Source organism: Copadichromis virginalis, linkage group LG1 (genome assembly GCF_057382275.1).
Source record: "Copadichromis virginalis isolate Kocher_CV1m ecotype Utaka linkage group LG1, C_Virginalis_male_GT1.1, whole genome shotgun sequence".
Lineage (NCBI taxonomy): Eukaryota > Metazoa > Chordata > Actinopteri > Cichliformes > Cichlidae > Copadichromis > Copadichromis virginalis.
In genome coordinates, this window is record NC_140618.1 from 8,400,388 (window position 1) to 8,427,468 (window position 27,081).

General features: G+C 39.0%; 1 protein-coding gene across 1 annotated transcript in view; it reads left to right on the top strand.

The window, feature by feature from the left end:
• Nucleotides 1-2,924: 2,924 nt before the first annotated feature.
• The window catches only part of LOC146718281 (collagen and calcium-binding EGF domain-containing protein 1-like), a 37,666-nt gene continuing 13,509 nt past the window's right edge, over nt 2,925-27,081 (top strand). Inside the window, exons 1-2 of the mRNA XM_085443895.1 lie at nt 2,925-3,289; nt 5,058-5,138. Of these exons, the coding sequence (XP_085300021.1) occupies nt 3,177-3,289; nt 5,058-5,138 (194 nt within the window). The 5' untranslated portion in view covers nt 2,925-3,176. The remainder of the gene's footprint in view (nt 3,290-5,057; nt 5,139-27,081) is intronic.

A 27,081-nucleotide genomic window follows, 5' to 3' on the forward strand; every position in this document is an offset into this window, starting at 1 on the left:
GACAACATTCAAGTAATGCTCAGGTGATAAAAGTAAGCACTAACTTCTCAGGTGCAATTTAAAATGAGCAACACAGCAGAATAGCCGACTGTTTTTTTACTAAGAGCCTTAAATTCCCTCTGAATGTGTCTTTCATTTCATGTGTTTCACAACTGGCTGGTCTTATCCATGAGTGACAAGAAGTTGGTAACGAAGCAGAATGCAGCCTCAGACCTCGATGAAAAACACATTTGTTCCTGCCTGCTTATGTGCATATACAAAAACACTAAATAAAAACCACAACCAAAGAAAATGGAGAAAGGAGACTCTCCTTCATGGGAAAAGAGGAACCGTGGCCTGTGTGGTCGTAATAATGAAGCAGAGGCCGTAGTTTCAACAGCTGCCTTTTTGCTGTGGTTCTTTAATAATGTTACTTTATGTATTTTATGAATTTATTTGATTCTAGAGGGAATGGAGCCAAAGGAGATTGTGCAGTTTAATTTGATGTGAGAGACCATGTTACTATGTGTATACATGTATACAGTGCTAGTAAGTGAGTGCATGTGTATTTCTAGTGTGATTCATTTGCGGTGAATAAAACCAGCTGTTTCTATTGAATGGTGGCCAGGAATCCCGCGTACCCAGGGGAGTGACGGTGTAACAGACCACTGAGTACAGACTTAGCTAACATCGCCTGACCATCCTCTGGCCAGTGTGTTGTGCTTCCCTCTAAGGTGACTGTTGGGCAGATCGTCGCTCACAACTATGAATAACACTATTTCTTCCAGTGAATCATCAAAAGCTGCCCACAGAAACACAGGCATGCAGTTGGTAACTAAGCAGCTCTCCCTAAAATATTTGTATCCCATTCACGGGCAGCAAAATCCCCTAAAGTGTTCTTAATCTTTAGTGTAGGAGCTTATGTTGGGTAAGTGAAATTAAGATGAACTACCCTCCTATATGTCATTATTAGTACACTGATGTATGTATGTGTAATATGCTGCAAAAGTGTATCACAGGATTGGTAATAGTTTCCCCCCACGTTAGATTCATGTTGTAAGAACAAGATTTTGATCTACACTCCACAATCTGGCTCTGATTTCATTCAATTACTCTTTCAGGTTGAGTTCTAATTAGTATTAATGTTGTTTTGTATTAGCCATATATCAAGCAGACAAATAAAGGTACGGAATCTTCTCATCTTGAATTAAATACTGATATAAAAGACCTGCAAAGGAAAGGAGGAATATTTTTTCATTCCTAATAAAAAGAAATTAAATGTACAGTTAACAAGACTTCCTTTAATGTCATGATGCATAGTGAAATTTATCATAATGTAAAAAATAACAAACATTTTGCTGGATAGTATGGTGACTTAATCAGATAGTGACACACAATCCACTGCTAAAAGCCCATGGCAAATGTTACGTTGGGCAATCAGGCTGTGATTGCAAGTATGATTAAAAATAATGGGTGGATAATTAGTATGCATAGAAACTGACCTCTGCACAGGGGCTATTTACAAAAAAAAAGAGAAAAAAAATCATATAGGGTGCATTATAAATTGTACCCACTCCACCTTCAGGATATTTTCCAAGCCAAGCAAATGGACAAATGTGCTTTAATTGCACTGACCATGTTCAGTTCTAGAATTGTCCACAGTGACAGATTGTCAGCAGTCAACAGTAACTTCAGTTTGATGCTCTATACAATTTGCAAGAAATTGAATGCCTATTTACAGCATATAAAATGTTTTCAGTGTTCTGCATTAGCTCACAGGACAACAACAGAAGAGATAATTTGTCTTTGACTGGCTGTAAGTTGGAAACCATGCATTGAGCATCTCATGAAATTAGCAAGTTTTAGATCTGGATCGATCTTGGAGATTGTGGTTTCATTTCTGGGACCTAAACCAAGTCCAGCCTCTGCTGACACCAGGAATTTGTTTGTTTGTTTCTTTTTTATTAGAAATCACTCCACCCTTTGCTAGATATTGCAAACATCAAAGAAATAAATACTTCCCTGGCTCTGAGACTTCACAAACTCACTCAACAAACTTCCTGGTCTAGTATGCAGATGACATTCAAACGTTTGCATACTATGAAAGAAGAGTGTCTGATCAATTACACTCAACCCGTTACTGGGTCTTATAGAATGGCAGCAAGACAATAAAATAGACTGAAGTAAAGTCAAGTCAAGTCATTTTGGTGCCAAAGAGGTTAGAAGGTTAGAGCTCATGAGCTCTATGAATTAAGTATTCAAATCTAAATTTAAATAATGTTTACCAAATATAAATTCAGGCCACTGACCAGAGCAAATACATGCTTTATTTATAAAACTATTATTACTATTAATGCATGTTTCATGGATCTCTCCAAAAAATCTATCAGGGGGCTGCCGCTTCTAGGAAACAACATTCTACTCCACCAGTCAAAGTGCATTTCTGATTTTCTGAGTAAGGCAGGACAGACTCAGTAAAGCTGTTTCCAAAATGAAATCCAAACATGATGAAACTGTTTGGAGATAAACTCACAACATCCACATTTCAAATGTCTAACTGGAAGCTTTGCTTTATTGCGAACATATTTTTGCATTTTCTTGATATTTTTGTATGCTCTGAGCAGTTCATCAGGCCAGCCTAGTAGTTTTTTTTCCTACACCAGTTATAGTTTCAATCTTATTAAAGCATTTTTAAAAAGTCTTTACAACGCCACGGGTGCTTGACTTTCTTCCAAGGAATGTATTTATCAAATACAGCGGTAAAGCCTGGGGGTCATTTAGGTTCATGTATGCTGTTTAGCCAATTTATTGTTTTATCATTATTATGTTTAACGTCATCACCACCAATGGGGAGTAAGGTTGTATACTTAGTTGCGTTAAGTCGCTTCTTTGGAGGCTGGAATGTAAATCCAGGGGGGATTAGTGAGAGCACAGTGAGCTGTAAACCCTTCAGTAGCTCTCCAAGAGGTCTTTGCCTTAGTGCGTAAAGTTGGGAAGGGGGCTTCGGACGCACTGCGCAGCACTTATTATCCTACAGGCTCCATGTGCGTCTCCTCTGCGGGATACTTGACAGGGATTTGTGATATTTTGATGGCACTACCCGCGCGGGTCACTGACAGATGAAAACAGTGGCGTTTGGCGGATGTTAAGGCGTTTTCACTCGAGAAGATCATTTGTCCCGGAGCGCAAAAAGGGACATGGGTCAGCTTTATGGTGCGACTCTTTTACCATTTTGCGTTTTCTGTGTCGTTTTCCTCTGGGAATCTGGTGCCAGCTCCATCAGGACGACGCTTGCAATGGACACCTCAGGGTAAGTCTCAGAGATATTAGTTGTGGGTCACATATAAGCAATATTGTTTATTGTTAATGAACGGCAGTGTGATGATGAAACTATGTCTGCTGCGCTCATAATTACGAGAAGTTGTATTATGTGCGTTTCTATCTTGAAGTATAAAAAGTTTCAAAAGTAGCACAAATTTCTGCACGAAAATGTTTGACTTATCGTTTATTTATGCTTTACGGTGGTTTTATGAATTAATGTGAGATTGAAGCTCTGCAAGTTTCTTGGCAGCTACCACTCCACTCATTACATTTGTTTGGCATTCAATTAAACCTCAAAACAGTTATTTCATTGTCAGATTAGCATACGGTGCCAGAAATCATAACAGAGTTTAGTCTACGTTTTATGGGTTTCTGCTCTTTGCGACATGCTCTGTGAGCAGCCTGTCACGGAGACCCCTGGATGAACCGCTGCAGCGCGTCTAATCTAATGTGATGCTCAAGGAAATGCAAAAAGCAAAGGGAAAGTCCAAATGGTTGAAATCGGTTGCGGTGAGGAGAGCCAAATGTTGCTTGTGCTCAGACATAATATGACAGATGCTGTTAAGATGCCCGGAGAGAGTAGGTCAGGAGGTGAGGAGTCAATGGGAATGGAGCACATGCTCCTAATATTCTGTAGAAGACAAGAGGAAACCACTAAACCGCAAAGCAACAGGTTAAACACGGGGTAATTAACCAGAGTTTCGTTTGTCCAAGCGCATGAAAACATGGGCATTGCATCTTCAGATTTATGTTTCCAGGGTATGTGTGTTCATCGGATTCTATTACGGAGAAATGAAAATTACCGCTGTGATTGATGCCCTTCTTGCTCGAGCACATTACTACCTCTGGTAGTGTTAGTAGTGGCTGTGCACACAGGAAATATGACTGTATTGATATATTAGTCTGTTTCTTTGGCTGTTAAGTTTTTATGAAAATGTCAGAGTAGTTATTTGGGATTATGTTTCTAAATTAACAATATTCTCTGGGATTCTTCTGTTATGTCTTATGATATTGAAAACTGACAGAAAAATGTTACCAGACAGTCAAAGTGTTGTAAGCAATATCACAAATATCAAATAAATAGTTGCCTGTAATAGTCTAGCAATATCCAAACTGTATGATTTATCCATTGTAAATCTGGCCACTCTAAACCTTTCTTGGTCAACACCAAGTTCACCAAAACCTTTTCAGTAAAATTTGTATTCATTTAGTTTAGAGTTTACGTTAACAATATAATTGTATTATCAAGTAAGTGCAAGTCAAGAGACATTAAGTATCTTGTTTATTTGATTAAAACACTGCAAAATTTATACTTTAATTTACAAAAATATAAAACAAATAAAAGCATAAACTTATCCAGGTGGAGAAACTGCAACTGTAAAGAACAGAAGATTTTTCATATATACTTTTAAAAGTGAATCAGGGTAAACCCTCAAATATCAATTCAAAAACTGAAATCTAAATTTTTAAAAATCAGTTGGGCTCCAATAATGCCATGCATTTGCATACATGCAGACTAGATTCACACCGGTCTTTTATGTAACTGTACTTTCAAATAATAGCTTGGATTCCCTGTGGTATCAAACTTTGAATATGGGGGAATTCCATGCTAAACTGTAACATCCCCCTTTTCAAATCCAACCTTGGATCTCTTTTTGCTTGTACTTCCCCACACCATGTTTTATTACTATGTAGCTTAACACTGCTGGAAAACAGGTGCCAATCAATCATATTTCCTTTTTCCTTTTTTTGCTTAGAATGGAGTGTCCTGATAATAAAATCTTGACGGTGGAATATCCCTGCATTAGGGCCGATGGGAAGAATGGCACTTGCTTCAGGTAAGCTGTGCAGCTGTCACTCAGATCATACATATGGATTTTCCTTGGACCCCCGAGGGCCTAAAATCTTGGCCACTAAGTGTGACAACAGTCAGTTACTCTATATCATACATTTATATCTATTGTTTTCCCTAGAAGAGTGACAGGAAATGATGAGTGCCTGTTAATCCTTGTAGGGCGAATTGAACATGAATTATTCTGAGGTTATGGAACAGTTTCTGCAACCACTAAACCACTCTGCTGTGTCATTTCCACAAATCCACATAGTTTATCCCCTTTTGGAAACTCTACATATCCACTTGGGAGTGAAAAATAAAAAAATTCCCAAGGGTCATTACATAGAGATTAAATGACGATCCTCGGTGAAGATAAACGTGTCAGATAACCTTTCAGAGCATTCTTTTTTTTTTTTTTAACTTGTGTTGTTGATTCTCTTTGATAACTACTAGAGAATGTATAATTTCAGTGTTTAGCAACACTAACGTTGTTTTCCCTGAAGTTTCCATCAGCACGGAGATGATTTCCACTCTCCTGGCCCTGTGACAATAAAACAGAACTTGAGTTTGGGTCCAAAGCTAAAACATTTCGGGAAAGAATCCCCCTTCCCCTGGGAGTAAGGCCTGTATTTTAACCTAAAAAGTAGAAGCAGTCTGTGAAGTGATTAGCTATTTTTATTATACTATACATAGAGAAGGACAAAAACCTCTTTAATTAACAACACCAAATTTGGTTGAGCTATTGAATCAGCATTTAATAAAGGCAGTTTTTATGTAATATGTACAAAGTCAAGTAAAGTTGAACAAAGATTAGAGGGATATAGTGTGGAGCAATCCTCTAAAGTTATGAAATATTACCTGAAGTAACTGGCCCCTCTCTCGTGCTTTTTCTTTATTACTCATAATCTCCAGAAAATGTTTGACATTGTATTCTGTGTGTTTTGAAACAAAGGTTATGCAGACATTATGGTACTTTATAAGACTTTCACCTCCTGATACATCACACACAACATGAAAAAGTTAACATGGATCACTAATGCTGACACCGAGATAAGTTTTGTCTGAAGCCAAACTTTGGCTGAGGTTTGCTTGTTGGTGTAAGAATATCTTTTAATAAATGAGGCACCAGGTCTGGTGTGAGGCCAGACCATGTGATCTGTTTGCTTTCAAGGTTAGACTGTAACAGGCTCTGTGTCTTGTTTAATTTCTGGCTCTATGAGAGATCTGTGGTGCTGGAGGAGGTGGATTAGATGAGGTTGTATTTTCCTTGCCATGCTTTTCTTTGTTCTCTGTTCAGCACAGACCTGGATCAAAAAGATTTCACAGATGACTTCAGGGGGAAACTAGATTGGTTCATTGCGTATATAATATATGACGTTCAATTCTGTTTTAGCGTAGGCTGTATGTTGTCCAGACATAACTGATGAGTGCCACACCACGTATTCATCTGTATTAAAAGAGGTACTTCATGAGACTCGCATATTTGGTTTTCATCGTCCGTCATAGATTTATCAATCTTCTGGATTTTATCCAGCACATTTCTCTAGACAATTACTGTTAGTTACTGCTGCTCTGTGTGTCAGACTTATCCATGGGCAACATCAATTTTAGTGCAACTGGCTTTTACTCTCTCTTATTTTTTGTCACCATCTACTGGACTTGACCAGTCAAGCTTGCAGTGGCTAGTATTGTGATGAATGAACATGTTCTAAAAGGCTTAAGGTCAAAGAACTGCAGTGTATCCCTCTTGTATTGATAACATGCATTAGAGCCAGATTTATTCCCTAAAAGGGATAAATGGAGCAGATAAAGTGGCAACTTCCATTGTGTGAGGTCTTGTTTGGCTCAGTCACTCATGAATCCTGTTGTTTTATTGCTTTTTATATTATTTTACACATGTGAGCAACATCAGGAGGAACCTGCATTGAATTAGCATGTGCTATAGCCAAAGTGGTATATCTGGGCAGATAATACAGAACATGCACTTTTTTATATATCTGAGTTAGCAAATGTGCAATTGTTACAAGATAAGAATAAATCATTTGATCAACTAAAATATTTCAGCATGCTGATGAAGAGCTACACACATGACATCTTAATTGGCCATCACTATAATAAGGAAGACAATTACAAATAATTTGGAGCATTTAAACCTAACTGTCTAAATTATCCTGGGTATTTTTAGTTATGGGCATGCTCAATGACAATGCAGTTTGGGAAGTCACAGTGTTATTTCGTTGTTGCTTTATTTTACAGCTTTATGGTATTGCAGTAGTTAGTACTACCTCCTCGCAGCATTAAGGTCCTGGGTTTGAATCTGCTGGATGACTGGGGCCCTTCTGTGTGGAGTTTAAAGGTCTCTGTTATATTAACTGGTGATTTAAAATTGGTCCTATGTGTGCATATATTTTAATTTATCTCTCTCTGTTTACTCAGCCATAGACTGGCAACCTATTAATTGGGATAGAGATAAGCTTTTGGAAAATTGGCCTTTTGATGATGGGGCATAAACTCTATATGCAGGGTGGATACAGCCACTCTTTAATTATATTCTTCAATGGTCAGCAAGGGGCAGCCCCTCTGGTTGCAAAAATGCTTGGTCGTATAGAATCCTAGGAAAATCATTCTATTGTATCTATCTGCTCTTCCATTAATCCATCCATCCATCTTGTTAATTCAATTAGGGTTGTTTAGAAACTGGAGTCTTGTTCAGCAGTCACAAGCCAAAAGGCAGGACACACCCCTGTAATCCACAAAAGTTGATTCTGTTCATGTGGACGTAATGTTTTCAGTGGGAGAAACATTTTGTCAATCAAGTGACTTCTTCAGTCTCAGCTGACTGCAGGTTTCCCCAACTTATAAACAGTGTATTTGCACAATAACGGAAAAAGGCACCACTGGCAAACAATGGGTTGTGAGGTCAGTTTCATAACCATTAATATGCAAATTATTAAGACCATTGATCAACAACCACTGACAAAGACCATTGATCAATGTCAACTGATCAATGGTCAATTGTCATTGATCAATGGTCACCTGGAGCTTTCTTTAGGTGCCTTCCCAGCTTTGACAAATGTCCAGCTGGGATAACCGCAACAAGAGTCAAAACTTGAATACTGATGTGTATGCGCAGGTTTACGGTACACATTTTACAACTTTTAAACGTCCCCAATTACTCATGGAAATCTCTCAGTCTAAGAAGGCTACTCTGCCACTTACCATCTCCTGCTTGGTGAACTTGATGTGTTGTCCACCGAGTTAATGTGATCAGTGAGTTGTGTTACGTCCTCACATTTGATTTTCACCCAGGTGTCATCGACATTCCTGAACCACTGACTTGGTGGTGTTCCAGGGTAGGATAACAGAGTCCTGTTTTCCACTTCTTGCATGTACACGTTGGCCACAACGGGTGAAACTGGGGAACCCATGGCAGACCCATCGGCCTGTATTACTGACCATTGTATGTGAAATATGTAGAATGAAGACACAGTTCCAAAAGCAAACACACTTGGTCAATGCTGAGAGTGGTCCTGTTGCTGAGATTAGAGTTATCTTGTAATCTCTTACGAATTACCACCACTGCTTCAGTGACTGGAACACAAGTGAAGAGAGATGTAACATCCTCCATAATAACATCTCTTACCTTCTCAACAAAACCAGGGTGTTCTTGATGTGGTGTTTATAGCTACCTACCAACGGGTTGAGGATCAAAGCCAAAAACTTTGAGATGCTATAGGTGATTGAATTGATCATACAGACAATTGGTCTTAAAGGTACACCCTGTTTATGTATCTTTGGTAAACTATACAGACTTGGCGTAGCTTTCCCTGGGTTAATAGCATTTTCTTGTTCTGACTACTTCAGACAATATATCACCCTCTTCCGGTAACCACTACCTGGGTCTCATTTCACAGGGTCATGAGTATTTTTGTCACTGAGCAGTGACAAAATTGTTTCATGATAGTCTTTCTGGTTAAGCAAAACCATGCATCTGCCCTAGTCTTCCAGAAGGATGATACATGTTGGAATGTTGGGCGATGTCAAATCACTGATTAATCTAATATGTGAGACAAAACGTAGGTTCCATCCACAATCTTACAGCATTTTGTCATAGCCTTGAGTGAGAAAGCCTACACTATTCTGAGGCGACAATGCTGACTCCCTCTCTTTACAAAGACCTCCGTAGAATACCAAATGCAATTCTGCTGAAAATAGTTTGTATTATAACCTCACATGACCTCTGTACATGTAAAGAAACCCACAGATTGACAGGCCTGCCATGCTGAGTTGTCGTGGCTAAGCCATAAGTGGACAATTGAAGTCTTTCAATTGTATGTGACCCACACCGGGTCAGTTTGACAGTCTAATCTCAACCCGCAGCATTGCAGTGTCCAGACAGGCTGTACATTTTCCAGGAATTTCTGGTTCTCAGGGATTGTATTTCTTTACCTGGCACTGGTCTCTCATATTCAAATAATCTGGGAATATGTGCTATTTCTATAGCTTTTATTGAAGAAGACATGTTAGGCATTTGGAAAAATTCACACCTTCCAAAGAAAATGAGCTTAGTTGCTGTGAAAACAGCAAAGGAAATTATGGAACTTAAATCATGGTTGCTCTTACCACGAGCTGTTTCACTTTTATGAAAAGGATCTTTTAATGTTTGACAGTCATATTTCACAAATATTGGACATTCGCTTATGAATCTGGTATTGCATTCTTTAAATAAATACAAATTAGTCCAAACTGTTGTCAGCACAATGAAGCTCTGACTCACCATGTATTGCAAGTGGTTGCTGTCAATGTTTATTTCGCTGATTATCTCAGCTTTGGTGTTGCCTTCCTCTGCTGTATTCCATCTGCCTTAATGTTAGTTGAATGCCTGAAATGTAAATGACATGTCTCGGTCTCAGGGGGGATTCCTGGTGTTGTGCAGAACTAAACTCACCATCTAAACAAAGACCGCATGTCCCCTCGCCACTGTGGCTTTCACAGCAATGAAGATGAATCAGCTCAATTTCTGCATTTCTATTGTTCTACCCACTTTGTGTTCTTATTCTGTCTTCACTGGTGGTCAAATTTCAGCCTGGCCAAGCCAAATGTACATGATTTGTACCCTGTTTCTGAGTGAGTGTGAGTGCCAGTTTGCATGTTTATACATGAGAATGTATGAATTGTCTCTGTATTGTCTGTGTTGGCAGTTACTGCAGGTTTATGATGATGGGAGTTAATTTTCTGCCCTCGTGCTTTAAGCGCTCTCAGCTGTGGAGTCAGATGGAAGACTGATGTGCTCCACTAAACTATAAACAAATTTTTTCACATGATTGACATTTTCTAGTTTAAATACCCTGCAGGGCTCATTACTGCAGTAGATAACACCCATAACATCATGCTACAGTATGCAAGTAGGGGATGGTGATAAATGTTAGGGAGACATGGTTGATCCTAATTGTTTCCATACTTTATGCTACTTTTGTTGTTACAATGATCCATCCCTCCCAACGGGATCATTATAGTTTTTTATTCCATCATATCCGAGAAGTTCTTAAGCGGTATTCATCTTTGGGATTAATTTACAGACTGTAGGATAACATAATGTTTTTTTCAAGTATAGAGAGGATGTGGACATTTCCTTTGCAATTGGTGGCTGTGGCTAGGTAGAGTGAGTTCTCCTTCATTTGGAGGGTCATTGGTTCAGTCTCCAGCTGCGCCAGTCTGCATGTCAAAGTTTTGGGTAAGAACCACAAATTTTATCTAAAACATCCACTGATGTCTGTGAGAATAGAATAAAAGCAGTGTGTGAAAGTGCTCAGTAAGACATAAAATAGCATGATAAACGTAGTACTTTTACCAGATTTCTGTGTTCTATGAGGCTTAAAAGTTCAACCCATAACAAACTTTTTGTCTATTTCATTTGTTGTAGTGTGAGTTCAGGAAATCAGGAAATCAGGTGCAGAGAAGTTTGCCTTCAGTTAAATACACTGGAACAAGATGACTTAGCATTGCTAATAATTAGAACTATTATTATTACTATCCACTGAAGCAAAGTGTACAGCTAGCTAAGACAACAGCTCAGCCAAAAGCGTCACATCGTCATAAGCATGAAACTCTCTTCACAACTCTATGCACATTTCTTGTAGAAAGAATATTTGATTCTGGGTTTTACTATTGCACTGAAAACAGCATGTTCTGTCACCATCAGTAAAATTACTACTATATTTAGAGAGAATTACTGAATTCAGTGGCTATTGAAGAAAGAACTGCAGCTTTACATATTATTTTATTTGACAACATTAGAAAGTTGTAGCCATATGTGGGAGGAATTTCTAAAGTCAGTAAATGCTGTGCAGTTGACTGCATTTGCAATCATTCCCTGACTTTGGTTCCAGGAATATCTCAGGTCTGAGTCACAAAGTCCTTGGTCATGTTGGCTGAATTTTTCCCTCTAAAGCTTCTTTGCGGGGGTCTCTGATATCACTACGATCTTGAGCCTTTCCACACATTTTTTCCTTCACCTTCACTATTCGTCTTTTCTATTTGTCTGAAAATCGTCCATAGAGGAAATTCTTCACTCGCGGTCCTCACTTCAAGTCAGCATGGAGGATCTAAAAGCAGGCCAGAATATTACTGGCAAATGTATGTTCTAACGTTAACCCCTGTATAAATGACCTGTTAACTGTATTTAATATGATGTTTGCCTATGATTAGGCTAGAAGTGAAGGAACACACATGCTGAAGCGCTCCACTGGTCAAAGGTATAATACAAGCTTTAACATTATGAGGTTTAGTTTAATTCATCCTTAAATTTCTACCCACAACTGCTTCCTTCAATAATCCTGCTGTTTCGCCTCTGTGATTGCATGCCAACTGCAGTACCTGGCATTCAAATGCATTTCATATCAGATGAAAGCTGTATGCAGTTTCCAAAAAGCAGTTTTGGCCAGAGTTTCTCTTTTGATTTTAAACAATACATTTCTGTGCAGAAAATCCATTTTATTAAGGAAAGAATGATCCGTCCCAGTTTGGTTTTAACTACACAGTGATGTGGCTCTAAAGTCAATTTGATAGCAGGTTATTTCAGTTCGTTGGTTCAGACTAAAATATCCCCGTAACTGTTGATTTGATTACCATGAAACTGAGCACTGCTTGGGTAACACCCTTTGCCATGTACCTGACTGTTCATCTTGTGCCACCAGCCAGTCAACGTTTTCAGCCATGTAGAGGAATATTTAAACATCTCCTAGAAAGATTGGTGCACATGCCATTTATGTTTCCCAGATGATTCCCGTTCTTGTAATCATATTCTGTAGCAGACATGTAGTCCTGTCACGAAATACTTGAAGAGTGGATAGCAGTGGTTTTAAAGGTCATGCCACAGTGTATGTATATTTATAGCACAATTAGAACATCCTGCTAAACAAAAGTTCAGCATGTTTCTTTTACTTTCTATATCTTTTGGTCAGAACAGATGAGGTGAAAATATTTACATGTATGGAAACTTTCAAAGTGCTCAGTAAGAGGCATAGATTCCTTCCCAAGCACCAAGTCCAAACACAACCCCCTCCACCCACAGCCGCCCTATGTGTCACCCAGAAACATTTAAAGTGTTCATTTCTGGGACCCGACGGAGTCTGACTCACCTCCATGCCTGGACTCCATCTCCATCTCCACTCTCCAGCTTCCCTCTTTCTAGTTGAGCTCTGCTTTGCTCTGGGGAGACACAAGCCAGGCCTCTGTCTAGTAGCCTCAGTATTAATGCTGGGGTAGAGGTCAGGTCAAATGTAATAAACAACAAGTTTTTTACATGTTAGATGCTGGTTTGAAGAGAAGGTGATTACACAGCTTTGACAGTTTTTGTGCTAACCAGATATGTTAGTGTTGTGTTAGTGTTGAGAAATTGGTCCTGTCTTTGTCCTTGTCAAAAATGATAACGGCTGATCTCTTTAGGGAAAAAGAACTAAGTGTGACAGGAAACACTTTAGTCGCTCTTGATTTGACCCAGCAGCCTTTGCTTGTGTCCTGATAATTTCACCTCTTAGGACCTTTGTGTCCTGGGAAAGGGTAAGATGAGGCCACAAGGGAACGTCTCTGGTGTCACGGTCCCGCTGAGTGAGGAGTGCGTGTAAAGTTTCAGCAGTAAAAACTGAACTAACACTTATTTCCGGGTGAATGACTCCCTAACTTCAAAGTTCATATAGACCAAATCATTCAATGTCTAACTGACTGACCAATTTGTTGACTGACTGATTGACATGCTGAGGTGATTGATTAACTCATTGAGAGGCTGATAGATTGTGATGATGGTTATCCTTGTGTGTCTCTGTGTGTGAGCTTTGCTCTGTGACACCTTGTGTTATGTCAGGGTCTTAAACTCTCTCTCTTCTCCTTTGGATTTATTGCATTAGATTTGGCTTTTGCCTCAGCTCTGAATCCTAAAGGGACTCTTCACATTCTTAGATACTTAGTGATATTAAATGGGGTAGCTTGAAGGCTTAGTTGGAATAAAATGTATATTTAAAAAGTACTGAAATCACTAGTTGTTAAAAAAAAAAATCAACAGCAAAACACAAACAACGGAAATGAGTCATCAAGCAAATTTTGAAATGGCACTCACGACATGAGAACTAATATAATTTGGCATGCTACTACTGGCATTCACCCAACATGCATTCATCAATTTAAATAACTTAGATAAGTTATATAACAGCCTCTGCGTGCATGTTTCTTTGATAGCAAGTTGACATTTTGCACAAAGAAAACTCCAGAAACTTGGGAAAGAGCAGTAAAAAGAACAAGAAGAGACTCATGATCCCTCCAAACTGTTTTTCCTGCCCAGTTTTGGCTTGATGCTATGCCAAGTGTTCAAGAAACCATCGATTCAAGAAACGTCCATTATGTAGTTTTCACTTTTTTTCAGCCTTGGAATTTAGAAAGAGATTTCTTTGTTTATGTAAGGAAGGCTAATGCAGTGATATGCAATATTTTACCCAGATTTTGCCCATATTTAACAAATTAATTTTGACATAAATTGTAGCTTATGTAATTATGATAAAATCTGGAGAAAAACACAATTTTGCAGTAGTCGTTATAAAACAACCATTTGCATTTCGTGCTGGTCCATAAGCAACCAGTATATCCCTTATTAATGCAAATGTATAACTAAAAAGAAACAAAAACATGCACAGCAGGGAGAGCTAAAGAAAGGTGCCAAGATGACAAAAAAAGAAAGAAAAGTAAAGGAGGTGTTGTGTGACTTTGGAAAGAGAGGCATCTTTTTGATCCATATGGAAGAAAGCTGCGCACTGGCAGTTGGAGCGTTCGCCTCAGTGGGGGATTCGCCTGTAAAGGTCTATAAAAAGATCAGAAAGTGGAAATCAGAGCATGCAGGCAGGTTGTGCTGTGTGTTTTTCCTTTCTCTCCTGTAGCTGGCTTCCCACCTAGATGACTACATGTGGTGGAGTGCTGAGTGAGGCTCTGCTGACGGGTCGCTCTGGGTGAATGAGATGTTCCCTTAGGAGGACATCACCTCTGCTCCGCTCACATCCACATGACATTCACTCTCATTTCAAACTCTTTTCTTTCATTCATCACACTCTGAATCCATTACTGTCACTTGAACTTTTTCTATTTTTTATCTACTCCTCATGTTATCCCTTGACACATCCATCCATTCTGGCCCGTCATGCTTTGTTTTTTTCTTTCAACCTTCCTGTGTCCTTCCTCCCTAACATTTTATCATACTGTCTCCTGTTTCCTTTTATCACATTTATCACATATTTTCTCAGTTTCTACTTCCTCTCTAAGGGTCCTTACCCCTTCTATCTATCCACTATCCCTCCATTCCCAACTTTTCAGTTTCCCTTATTGGATCAGAAGCATCAGAAACGTTAGAGATTTCAGATACCACAAAGGTTTTTGTAGTCTTGCAAATCTGGGGGCATTATGTAAATATGTGGGGGAGAGAGATAACAAATTGGGACCCCTGTTAACACTAAGCAGTATACATGTCATATATGTTCTGACTTGTCACTATTTTTTAATAACATCAGTCATCCAGGTTGTGGTGATGAAGCATACTCATGGAGAGCACGCAAGCTGATTTGTGTTGAATGTAGAGGGAACTTAACAAGATGTCAGACTGAGGAAAACAGGGACACCGACATGTTAAAACAGAAATGAGACAGAGGGAAGTCTAGATGAAGGAACTGGGGGATGCGAAGAAAAGAAATCAAGACATAAACCAAAACACAAGATTGCATAATGAAAGTCATCACCAGAATACCTATAAAGTAAGAACAGGAATCAAAGACTCACTGAAATCATGATGAAGTTTTCTAGAATTATTTACTAGAATAAAGAAACCAAAAGCAAATATGTAATCCAGCAAACATAAAAATCAAATTGAACTTTAGATTTTCAATAAAGCATAAACCAGCATTAAAATATATTAACTTAGAATGTGAAGCTCAAATAGACAGAAAACTCTTAGGACATGATAGTGAGACCGCATGTGTTTTTCCATGCATTTATTTTTGGACACATTTTTAATTTACGCATTTTCAAAAACCTGAGTAACAGTTCATTCATCATTAAAGGCAAAGAAAGGTGGAAAAAGTCATGGAATATGGCAACAAACAGCATAACCTGAGTAGCATGTAAACTTATACATGAAACAGATGTGACGTTTGTAATCAGTATAAGTTGCACAGCTGTTTTATTTAATTATATAGTTGTTCTTATTCGACTCCTTTAAAATGATTCAATAGCACTTGACAATAGAACGGGCACAACTAACTCTTTATCTTGATGGAGCTAATTCTTGATATTTTATTCATGTATAACTGAATAAAAAGAACATTGAATTGGCATTTTCACATTTGTGTTTAATTTAGTGTATTTCTGTTCAGTTACGCCAGAGTCCACTTTGTACCTAAGGCCTGAAACGCATCTAAATACAATTTAGCCATAAATGTGCTTTATGTTTACTTGGACAGGGTATTGTTTTTTGCATTTGTTTTACTTCCTCTAGACATATAAATCAGACATATACATTTGGCAAGCCTTCAGCTATTGTCTGTGGACAGCACCTCTCAGGTCTTCCAGTGAAACCGGTACATTTCCAGGTGCAAGATAATAAAAACCTAAAACATCTTCAGAGATTGAGATTGCATTTTGGCAATGCAGTGTTTGTCATGCTCCAGCCTTCTCAGACATGATTGGTTAGTAGAATTAAAACTGGTGTATGAAAATAGAAACCGGAAAACTCATCCACACAGAAGAAACATCTATATTGTGTGTGATGATAAAATAATAATCCCATGTCACAAGAAGAGCTAAAACTCACATTCTTGCCTAAAGTGCTGTGAATATTGATAGAAAGAAATCAAATACAAACTGCTCCTAACAGTAATCCAGGCAAAGAAGAACTAAAAGACATGTTTAAAAGTTTTAACCTTTCTTTTCTATAATTTCCTGCAGTGGCGACGATAGCACGTGTAAAACAAATGTGGCGATGAAGAAAAAAACAGGCAAGACGCATCAGCTGTGCATGGTTGTAAAGAAAGCTGCTCTCTGTAGCAGGTGATGAGAAGCAGGAGTGTTCACATGTGTGGGCATACCCATATGTTTTCTCTCTTCTGAGTGCTACATTATGATGTGTGTGGCTTGTATCTAAAGACCTACAAGGAACTGCATGCAGTGGTTCCCTCTGCTTACAAGCCATAAAACAAGCTATAAAAACACCAATGTTGCTAAAAAAAAAAAAAAAAAGAAAGAAAGAAAAAAAGAAAAAGAAAAGAAACTCAGTGTTTCTCAGTTGAGTTGAAATGTGCCATTTTTGAGGCAACTAAGGGAGTTTCATCCTTTCTCCAAAGGATTCCCTAAAGACCTTATTGAAACTGATTGCTATATTTATTTTCTGTTTTCATGATGAATGTGCTGTTTGTACATGCTTTAATCATCAATCACAGAATAACTTATATTTCACCAGCAGGCCCGGTAGGCTTGTCTTTTAGTGACAGAATTAATACAAAAATTGGAAAAACAGTAAACAGTGAAATTAGGTGCTAAAATCCGTCATGTCAAACAGCAGGAAACCCCCTGACTGAAGAATGGAAGGAGGTGATTTAATTTCACTCTAAAACAGGTACAGTAATAAGGAACATATGCATCCCTCTGTGTGTGCGTGTCGTGTGTTTGAACAAACTGTAGCAGTATGTGCACGTGTGCTTCGTAGATCTCTGGATTGAATATCACTACATTTGATACTTTTATGTGAGTAGCTGCCTTTGAATGATTGTGTGTACAGGTGCCCATAAATGAGATCATCCTTTATGCTGGTGAGTGTGTGTCCATAAGGGTAAATGTTGTCTTAGTTTGTACATAGATGTATAGTTTCAATGAGTGGGACAAAATGAGCTAAACCGTAAACATATGTGTGCACATATTTGATACCTACAGAGTATATGTGTGATTTCTGGGGATTTTTATACTGAAAGAAAGGTACTGACAGCTCAGCGCAGTCCACATCACACATTAGATAAGGTCAAATTTACCCTCAAGCTCTTAATATCTCAGAGAAACTCTCATCAAGTGGAAAAAAATAGTGGACTGAATTCGATCCTCTTAGAGGTTGTTTGCATTGCATCCAGGAGTCCGCAGAGGCAACCTATTCAAACTCTCACTCACTTTTCTCCCTTTGGCATTTTCTGTCTGTGTACTTTGGATTACGATCAACAAACCCCAAGCTGAGGGAACATTAACCTGTTCATTTTTCTCACACTTGGAGTCGGCAAATAATTTTTTTCTATGAAGCTGTATACCTATACCTATGTTTCATTACAATGAGAAACACCTTTTGTCAGAAAAAAAACCTTTTATGATTCTTCAAAGTTATGCTTCCTGTGTTTAATGGAGGCATACTTGTCTTTGGAAGGCTTTAGACCAGAGTTGGACCTCCCCAAAAACTCCACTAATCATATTCCATCTTTTTCTGATTAGCGCACACCTGAACGGCCCTCTGGACAAGCACAATGGCTGTTTTTTGGCAAACAATCTGCTCTAGATTAGCTCTGTTCTGCCCTTTTATGGTCACCCTGTCACTATTAATACCTCAACAAAACAAATCACCAGCCAATTGATAACAGACCGGAACGACATTGTTGTTGTGGTATTGTCTGAATTCGACAAGCCCAGCTGTGTGCATGTGCCTGTGTGCATGAAACGTGTATTGTGTAGCAAAAAATTAATATAGGGAATGTTGGGGGTGTGGAATTCAACAACTGGGGAGCTGCAGATAAAAACAGTGATAAATCTTGCAATGCTTTCAAAGTTTTCCAAGATCAACGAAGTCGTGAGGCCATTTAGAAGATCTGGAAGAACTATTTGGTTTTATCAGTTCATTACTTTTCTCTTGTGAGATTTTTAGTAAAAGGTCCTCCTTAAGAAGCAGCTTTTTCCTGTCTGGCATGTAAACTCAACCAGACACATCATTATGAGGGGTTTGTCGTTAGGTTGACCTCAATGTTTAGCTGCTCCCTCACCCTTATCTCGCACTTAGCCATTCCTCTTTGGTCCCTGGTTGCCCTTCTCTCAGAATGCCCACCACTCTTTCTTACACTTATTTTCATCTCAGTGGTTTCCTTCCATAAATATGTTAAAATAAATAGTATCCATACAAAAAAAAACAAGTGTTACTTTTGATAGCGTCTCTCTCTTTGTCACACATAAAGCACTAGTCTGAGTTTGCCAGTCCACTGCTGGATTTTCATTCACCTAAATTTCTGCCAGTATGCTAAGCCAAAATATGATACAGTGAGTAATGTGATGGAAACACATCGGTTTGGTAAATGACAATATTTCTTGTGGTCTCCCAAGATGCCTTCGTGATGTGGGAAAGAGGCACTAACATCTGGTATCAGTGGGCCAGTGAGTAAATCAAAGACTTTTTGAGGTCTGAAACATTACAGCTGCTACAAACACTGAAACTCCAACTGTAAAATTGTTGCCAATTAGAGGGATAGACGTGTTTAGCTGTTATAGAATATCAATGGTGATCAATCATTTACTATTTAAGGTGTATGTGCTTTCCTGTCTGGCTCTGCTTACGAGTCAGAAACCTCTTGATTCAAATTTAACCAAGAAGCAAAAAAACCCCAAGATTTTTTTATATTTACATTTTGCTTTTGGCAGCATTTTAAACATTTACTCTGAAATGCCTCCATAGAAATATAGCTATAAACATGCATAAACATGTAATTTGTCAAGTCCTCTTCATCTCCTTCCCCATGTGTTCTCCATTCAAGCTCTTTTTTCATGTCAGGTAAAATGCCAAATACTTTCATGTCCCTGTAGACTTGGACAAAGCAGATCATACATGTGTCTGTCACAGAAAAGCAGCTCAGAGGGTCAGAGATGCCACATTCCTGCAGAGACACTGAGCCACGACAGGGTCACAAAGGCCAGAGACCACAGGCAGAGCTCTGAGACACTCTCATCAAGTGATGAGGCTTTCTCAGTCTCAGCCCTTAGTCAGGTACAGTGCTGTTCTGATTCAAACTCCAACAAGCAGAGTCCAAATGACTGGAAATTGCTTTGCTCTGTTCATTTTGTTTTAAGATAATTTAAGAGTTAACAGCTGATGTTTTAAGAATGGTGATTATGGCTGCCAACATTGTAAAAGAGTTATGCATAAAACTGATGCAGAGATCATTTGAACTGCAACAAGGTGGGTTACTATTTTTTGCATTTTTCATCTTTTGGTGCTTATGGAGGTAAAACTTTCCCAGAGCCTGGAAAAGTCATTTATTGAGATTTTAAGCCAAGCTGAAAGTTGTTTTTCAACTGCTGTCACATCACTTTATTAAATTTTGCTTTTTTTCCCCCTTCAGACATTTACATAGATTTCAAATATGTGGTGATTTTATCTTGTGTTTTTGGCAAAAATGACTTGCTGTTCAGTGTCTGTCATCATTTCCAGATGAAAAAGAAGGTAATTTTTTTCTGGCCCTGAAGTCTGATGCATTTAATGTTTAACATTTATTGCTTTTTTGCTGGGAAAGGAGGCAAAAATATTTGTAGATATATACTATTTGTTGCTGCCAGTTTGTTTGAACAAGTGCCGTGTTTGCTGAATGTGGAGCTCAGATATATACACATATCACCACATTTGAGAAAAAGTGTCATGTGTTAGTCACATGATTGTTATTTCCATCTGAATGAATTTACATTTGGAAGTTTGGCCCCACTCTTGGATACCCGTCATTGTGCACACATGGAAATCAGGCTGTAGTGAGAGCAAACCCCAAGCACAGAACAGAGTAGGTATCCGTGACAACAAGTATGATACTTAATAAATGTGTCACAATATGAAAAGAGTTGTGGTGGGCCACAAAGCAGCATGTAGGTACACAGCAGCTGTGGACAGGGCAGCTCAGCTTATTTCATAACTAACTGTTATAGATATAAAATTTAATTATTTTGGATGAACATAATTATAAAATGATATGCTAGATAGAAAGGCATCAGCTGATGAAGGCTACCACTGATACCACTGATATCAGCTGACCTGCTAAGATTATGGCTTAGCTTGACTTTGGGATTTGAACAGAGGAAAAGTGATTATCAGTACTTTGCTTTGTTTTTATTATATTTTACAGGTTGGGTAAGAGTACTTTTTGTATTCTAGGGTCTTCATTACAATTTCTCATGGCTCTGACAATAGGCTGATGGGTGGTGCGGTGGTGGTGGAATAATTAGCAGCGTTGTCTCACAGCATGACCTTTCTGTAGGTAAATTTCAGTTTTAAGTTCTGCTACAATAAAAGGCTGGAAGACAAAGCAAATGAGTTCAGGCACAAGTGGCTGCTCTGAAATGACATGAGAATAAGAGGTAGGGAAATCTGAATGACTGAAGCAAACTTTTTTACATGAAATTTTTCCCCCAGCAAAATGAAGCGAAAATCCCATGTTGCCTCATAAGTGTCCCAGTCCTTTAACAAATGGGCACTTACTAACCAATTTTGTTTTGAATTAAAACCACAGTCCTTAGTTTAACAATCTGCCATAAAATTTGAAAATGAATCATGAAATTCAGGCAAGCAGTTTTCCAGGAAATCATGCATGACAAAACACCATTTACAAAATATCACAATGACATTGTCAGGTTAAGCTGACCAACTCGTCTGTGGTCTGAGGTTTTCTGTATGATGGCACAAAGTGCAAACAAGACGTAAGGGGTCTGGTTTAGGAATTGTTTCACAAATTCCAGCAAGGATGTTTTCCTTTGCATAGAATTAAGAGTTTGCTGCTGTTACTCTGTTGTTAAGACACGCAAAATTGTATAGTGAAAAATTAAGGGAAGAGTTTAAGAGGTTTTTTTTTTTTAAAGTGAGTCAGGGCAGGAGGAAGGCAGGAGAAATCGTGGCAAATGGGGAGAGGTGAGGCATAACACAGGGGAGGAGAAGTGCAGGTCAGACTGCACTCTGGTGGAAGTGGCTCAGGCCTCCTGGGCTCCCAGTCAAAGCGTCCTCTGTTAGACCAGAGATCTGATGGGTCCCCTGAGGCCTGGGTCCTGGAAGTGGGCTGGCAGAGCAAATAAACAGAGAGGATGTGCTCGTGCTGAACACCTTCACATATGTATACTTACACGAGTTGAAAAGAACACACACATACAATTATACACTAAGAGATGCACTTGTGATGTGGACAACACCATCACACCTTTAGGGGGAAGCTGACGTAAGGACGGGTTTTGTTTAATTTGTGGAGACAGAGATCCTGGGAATATTTCTGAAGGACAAGTAGTTGGAATTGTCTTGATGTCTCAGTTGTGATGTGGAACAATGGGTAGAAAAGTATGAACTTGTGTACTATGAATGTGCTTTCAGTGCAGATTTAAAAACCCACACAAAGGGCTTATGGAAAGAACACCTTATAAAATTTTCTTCAGAGTTAAACCACAAGAAGGCTAGCAGCACATTGAAAAGAAAATTACAAATCTCAACAGAGAAAATGGACAATAGTGACTCTCAGAAGAACATATATATACAAAGACTTAAAGATAAATGTGGCTTCCTTCCAAAACTGTGCTCTGTTGTTCAGTCTCACTGTGCTAATGTGCTTCAGTGTAATTCATCATCACATCGTTGTACCCACCACAGCCGGCCAAGTTACTGAACTGCCTGCGACTGTGAGACTTGTTGAGCAAATAAATCACTTACATCACAGCTGATGCACATGTTGTAACACAGTTGTGACACATATATGCCACATCAGTAAGCAGCATCCATCAAAATGACAAGATGTACACACGTATATTCACACATTAACAGTCTCTTGTCCTAGTATGTCAAGGGGCTGTTGACCTTCACTGAGCTCCACTTCCTGTGTTCCTCCAACAAGAGTCCCAAGAGGGAGAACTCTAAACCAACAAAAACCTTCGTCCCTGTCTTTAAACCTCTTATCAATGTCCACCTCCTTTATTTTTATTTCTTGATATTTCCTGCCACATCTTAGCATCTGCCTCAGTTCATCACATATCTTGGCACCTTGAGGCAAGATATGGGAAATAAAATGAGACTCATTTCCAAAGACAATGCTAAGACCTATTACCCATTCTTCCCTGTATAAACTCTGCAAAACAATAGCACTCAGTTAAATGAAAGGCAGTTGTAATGCACAGTGACTGGAGCAATATTCATGGTAAGTGTCATACACGCACTGACCTACTGTCGGGACCACTGTTCTCTCTATGTGCTACAAGTAATATCCTCTGCAGAACTTTCCCACCTGTAAATGCAAAAATAAATCAAGGTACTGTCGGATTTAAAAACATAACAATGAACATTCCCCTCTTGGAAGGAGACCCCTTGCTAAAGTACATAATCTTCAGTGTAAAATGATCTACCCCAAGGCCTGCCTCTGGAAACTGTCCTCGAGTTTCTTCCAGTGCCGCCATGCTGGTTTTGGCAACAGCTCCCACAGCAGGCTGGGATCCTACATGGCCCTGCCTGTACCCCATGCTGGGCAGGAAGCTGACGGGTCAGCCACCCGCAGCAAAATTGACTGTTTGGAGAAGATGGACAGAACCAAAGTTTGTATGCTATAATATGGAGAAGTTATGACCTCCTGGAGGTTGCATTTAAACATTTAAACAAAGCTAAACTATCAACAGACACCGTTGAGTCATTTTTTTTTTAATAGATTTTGCATTGCTCTCTTTCAACCTCCCAAAATTAACAAGAATTTGGGGAATCTTGTCTGCAGGATGTGTGAGTATCAATCACAGATCATTAATCAAGGTCTTTTATTGGATAAGCACAAACCATGTAGTGCCCAATCGAATTCCAATGATTTGTGTATGGTAATTAATTGTCCTCTAGATACACAAGCTGTCAAAAACAGCAGCCAGCTGTCACAGTTAATTACATCCGCACTGACAGTATATCAACAAAAGCCAAAAGAGGTTGCCCAAATCCTGTCCAGACCTCTCTATCACCCATGTATTTTCTTAATACTACTAATTACAAGATAAAGTATTTATATTTTATTGTAGACTTGGAGAGCCAGAAATGTCAGTAGCGTAGGCCAGCTAACACGAAGCAGTACATGTAGGCCTGTTAGTGAGTTGTGGGTGAACCGGGGTCGTAACAAGGCCATGGGTTCCTGTAAGCTAACTTCATAGGGCAGAACAGATAATGAAAACATAAACATCCAAATCATGCTGCACCTTTAATATAAACTTTTCTATCCAACACAATAACAGTGGAAAACTGATCAGTTTATTCCTAGCTTTCATTAAAAATCTTTTCAACACTGCAGTGTTGTGGCTGCTGTTACGGCCTCCGGCCTCAGGTGGCCCCACCTTCCTCTAGGTAAATCAATGTGTTCCAGGACTCGTGTGTGTGATTGGTTACTGGGAGACCCATGCCAACCCTCTCTTATGCAGAATGAAGTGTGCCAGACCACACGGACGATTGGCTGCCCCGGGATCCCGTGATGCTCCAAGAGGCAATCAGTGGCTGATCGTACCCACCTGTGGCTACAAAAGGCTGGAGGTCCTTCACTCAGTGGCTGCTGCTTAGGACTGAATATGCAGTTTGCCCTTCGTGCCTCCCTCGTCGATCTTTGTTGAACTTATTCATATTGCTGAACTTTGTCGAACCTTGGTGCATGCTTTAAACTTAGCCTGATTAGAGTTTTGAGCTGCTAGCTGGCTGTGAGTAGGATTTTGTGAAGCTGGCTTGCCTTAGTTAAAACCCTAGCTTTTATTTTGTGTGCGGCCAGCCTGCCTTAGTTACCCTTTAACTTTTACTCGTGACTGTTCTTTCTTTATGTAATAATTGTCTGCCCAGTGGTCTGTTGCACAGCCCTGTCGGTTTTCTGTTTAAAGTTTGTAATTAAAACCTTTTGCTTTACTCAGTTTTGTGTTGGGGGGCTCGTGTATGTTACTCCCTCCCTGACGCCTAGCAGAGGGGGTCGTAACAGCTGCTTATTTGTTTTAGTAGATTCATTGTTTATGACTGTTAAGAAAACACTTGAAGAAAAGCTATTTGCTATTTCTTAAGAAAATTATGAAACTGTACTTTCATTTGTATTTGTGTGCTTTATGGGATACAAGTAATAATACTTATTGGCAATTACCAGTACTGTAGGTCCATATTTTGATCTACTAAGGTTACAAAGCAAACAAAACACAAATGGGGAAAAAAACAACAGATTTTCAAAAGCACAAGGGAAGTGTTTCTGGGGAGATAACCCGACGGACCAGTTGCAGGAACTAAAATATGCTAAGAATTGTGCTGGAAGACACTTAAAAGAAGAGGAGGATCTATTGGTTTTGTGAGGAAAGAAAAGATGAGAGGTAAGTGTGTTAGATAAGATAAGATAAGATAGAACTTTATTAATCCCTCTGGTGGGCTCCTCTGGGAAATTCGGTTTCCAAAAACACAGCACCGACAGAAGTTACAGTTACAGAATGATATATATATATATATATATATATATATACATACATACATACATACATACACACACACACACACACACACACACACACACACACACACACACACACACACACATATATAAATACAGAGACAAATATAAATAAAATATACGAAGGGGGATAAATAGAATAAATAGGAATAAAAATAAAAATACAAGTGAATTGCACATTTCAAGTATTGTGGTCTATTTGCACCATTGACTATTTACAAAAGTATTGCACAAAGGTATTGCACAGTGAGGTGAAGAGGCACTACAGCTTAGTTAGCCTAACTATTAGCCTAGAAATACGTCATCAGTATTATATGAATCATGATAAAACACTACCATGTTTTGGGTTCCTGCAACTGGTCCGTCAGGTTATTGTCTCCCCAGAAACACTTCCCTTGTGTTTTTTCCTATTTCCGTTGTCGTTTTTCCCATTTCCATTGTGCTTTGTGTGCTTTTGCAGCATTTTTCTTATTGCTGGTGTTTTCTTAAGTTGCAGTCCGTTTGGACTCTCAGGGCCACCGTAGTACGATGTTCTTATAATGCTGCTGTCTTTTTCAAAGTGTTATAAAATTCTGGAAGCTGAAAGGGGCCAAAACTGAACTCTTGTGTGCTGCAGGCAAGTGGCTCTAACTGGCACAGCTCCTATCACAGTAAAGAGATAAACTATCACATATAAACAGTACTCTGCAAATATAGATCCACAATATTTCCACACTTTAGCAATGCCTGTAACAATGCCCACATGAACATGTTTGGCAGTTTTATTTTTTACCATCTTATTTTAGCACACAAGCATGCTGTTGGTGATCAGGTAGTAGGAAGCCCAGGAGTTTTCAGGTATCATTTTTCTAGCACTGTCACCTCACAGCAAGAGGTTTCTGGCTTCTAACCTACTGGTCAGCTGGAGCTTTTCCATGTTTTCTCCCACTGTCCAAAGAGATATTTGTTAGTTTAATTTTTGATTCTAAATTGGCTGCATGTGAAAATATGTCTCTATTTGTTGGTCAGCTTCACGTGGCCATAACTTTGATTAATGTTTGAGAAAGTTGTTGGATGATCATGACGGTTAATGTGCTGTTGATGTCTTAGTTGTTTACAAGTCATGTGACCTCTGTCATTGCATTTAGCTGCTTTTTGTAGGGCTAAAGGAACATTGAGAATATTACTAAAGTTGACAGGATTCATTTTTTGAGGTCCAAATAGTCCATACATGTGGACACTGTTGCTTCCTACTCTGGACAAAAGGATTTGTTAAAATGGGACACTTTGTGTTAAGTTACATTCTTTGGGAAGTTGTTGTGTCCCCTTAATGGTTTCTTCATAGTATCTGTGGGGGAAAAGAAGCATCATTTGAAGTTCAGCAAACAGCTGGTCCTTATTGACACCGCAGTTTAAAGGTTGTTGTAAAAGGTTGTGACCATTCCTGGCCTCAGCAAGTCTTATGGAGGATGGAACAATATTCATCTGCATGAAATGAAGATGGAAAAGGTAGACACCTCATCAGGTTTCTTGGCTGGAGAGCAACAGGAGGCCAGCATCATGTCAGTCTGAGCAGATGAGAGAGCGAGACAGATTATGTCAACAAGTAGTAATGCTGATAGGACGGGCTGAATATAAATTGACGTGTTTCAAATCACGGATTGAATATAAGGAGAGTGAAGCAAAGTGCACTGAGAGGACATGGAAAAAAAGCGGAGAGGGTGCTTGCTAACATCATCGTTTGGTTCGCTTATAAATCCTGACTGACATTAAAAGGCTGCAAGATTACTGGATGGCATCCAAGCCCTCACACAGACTCTCCTGCACATAAGACCATATATACACATGTATTCTATATTCTCACAGACATGAGCATGCATGCTTAACAATGTCTGACTTTTGGCAGGCAGATCCCGACATTTTTTCTTTTAATTAAATGACACTAATTGCTAATATTTGGTGCCAATATAAAAC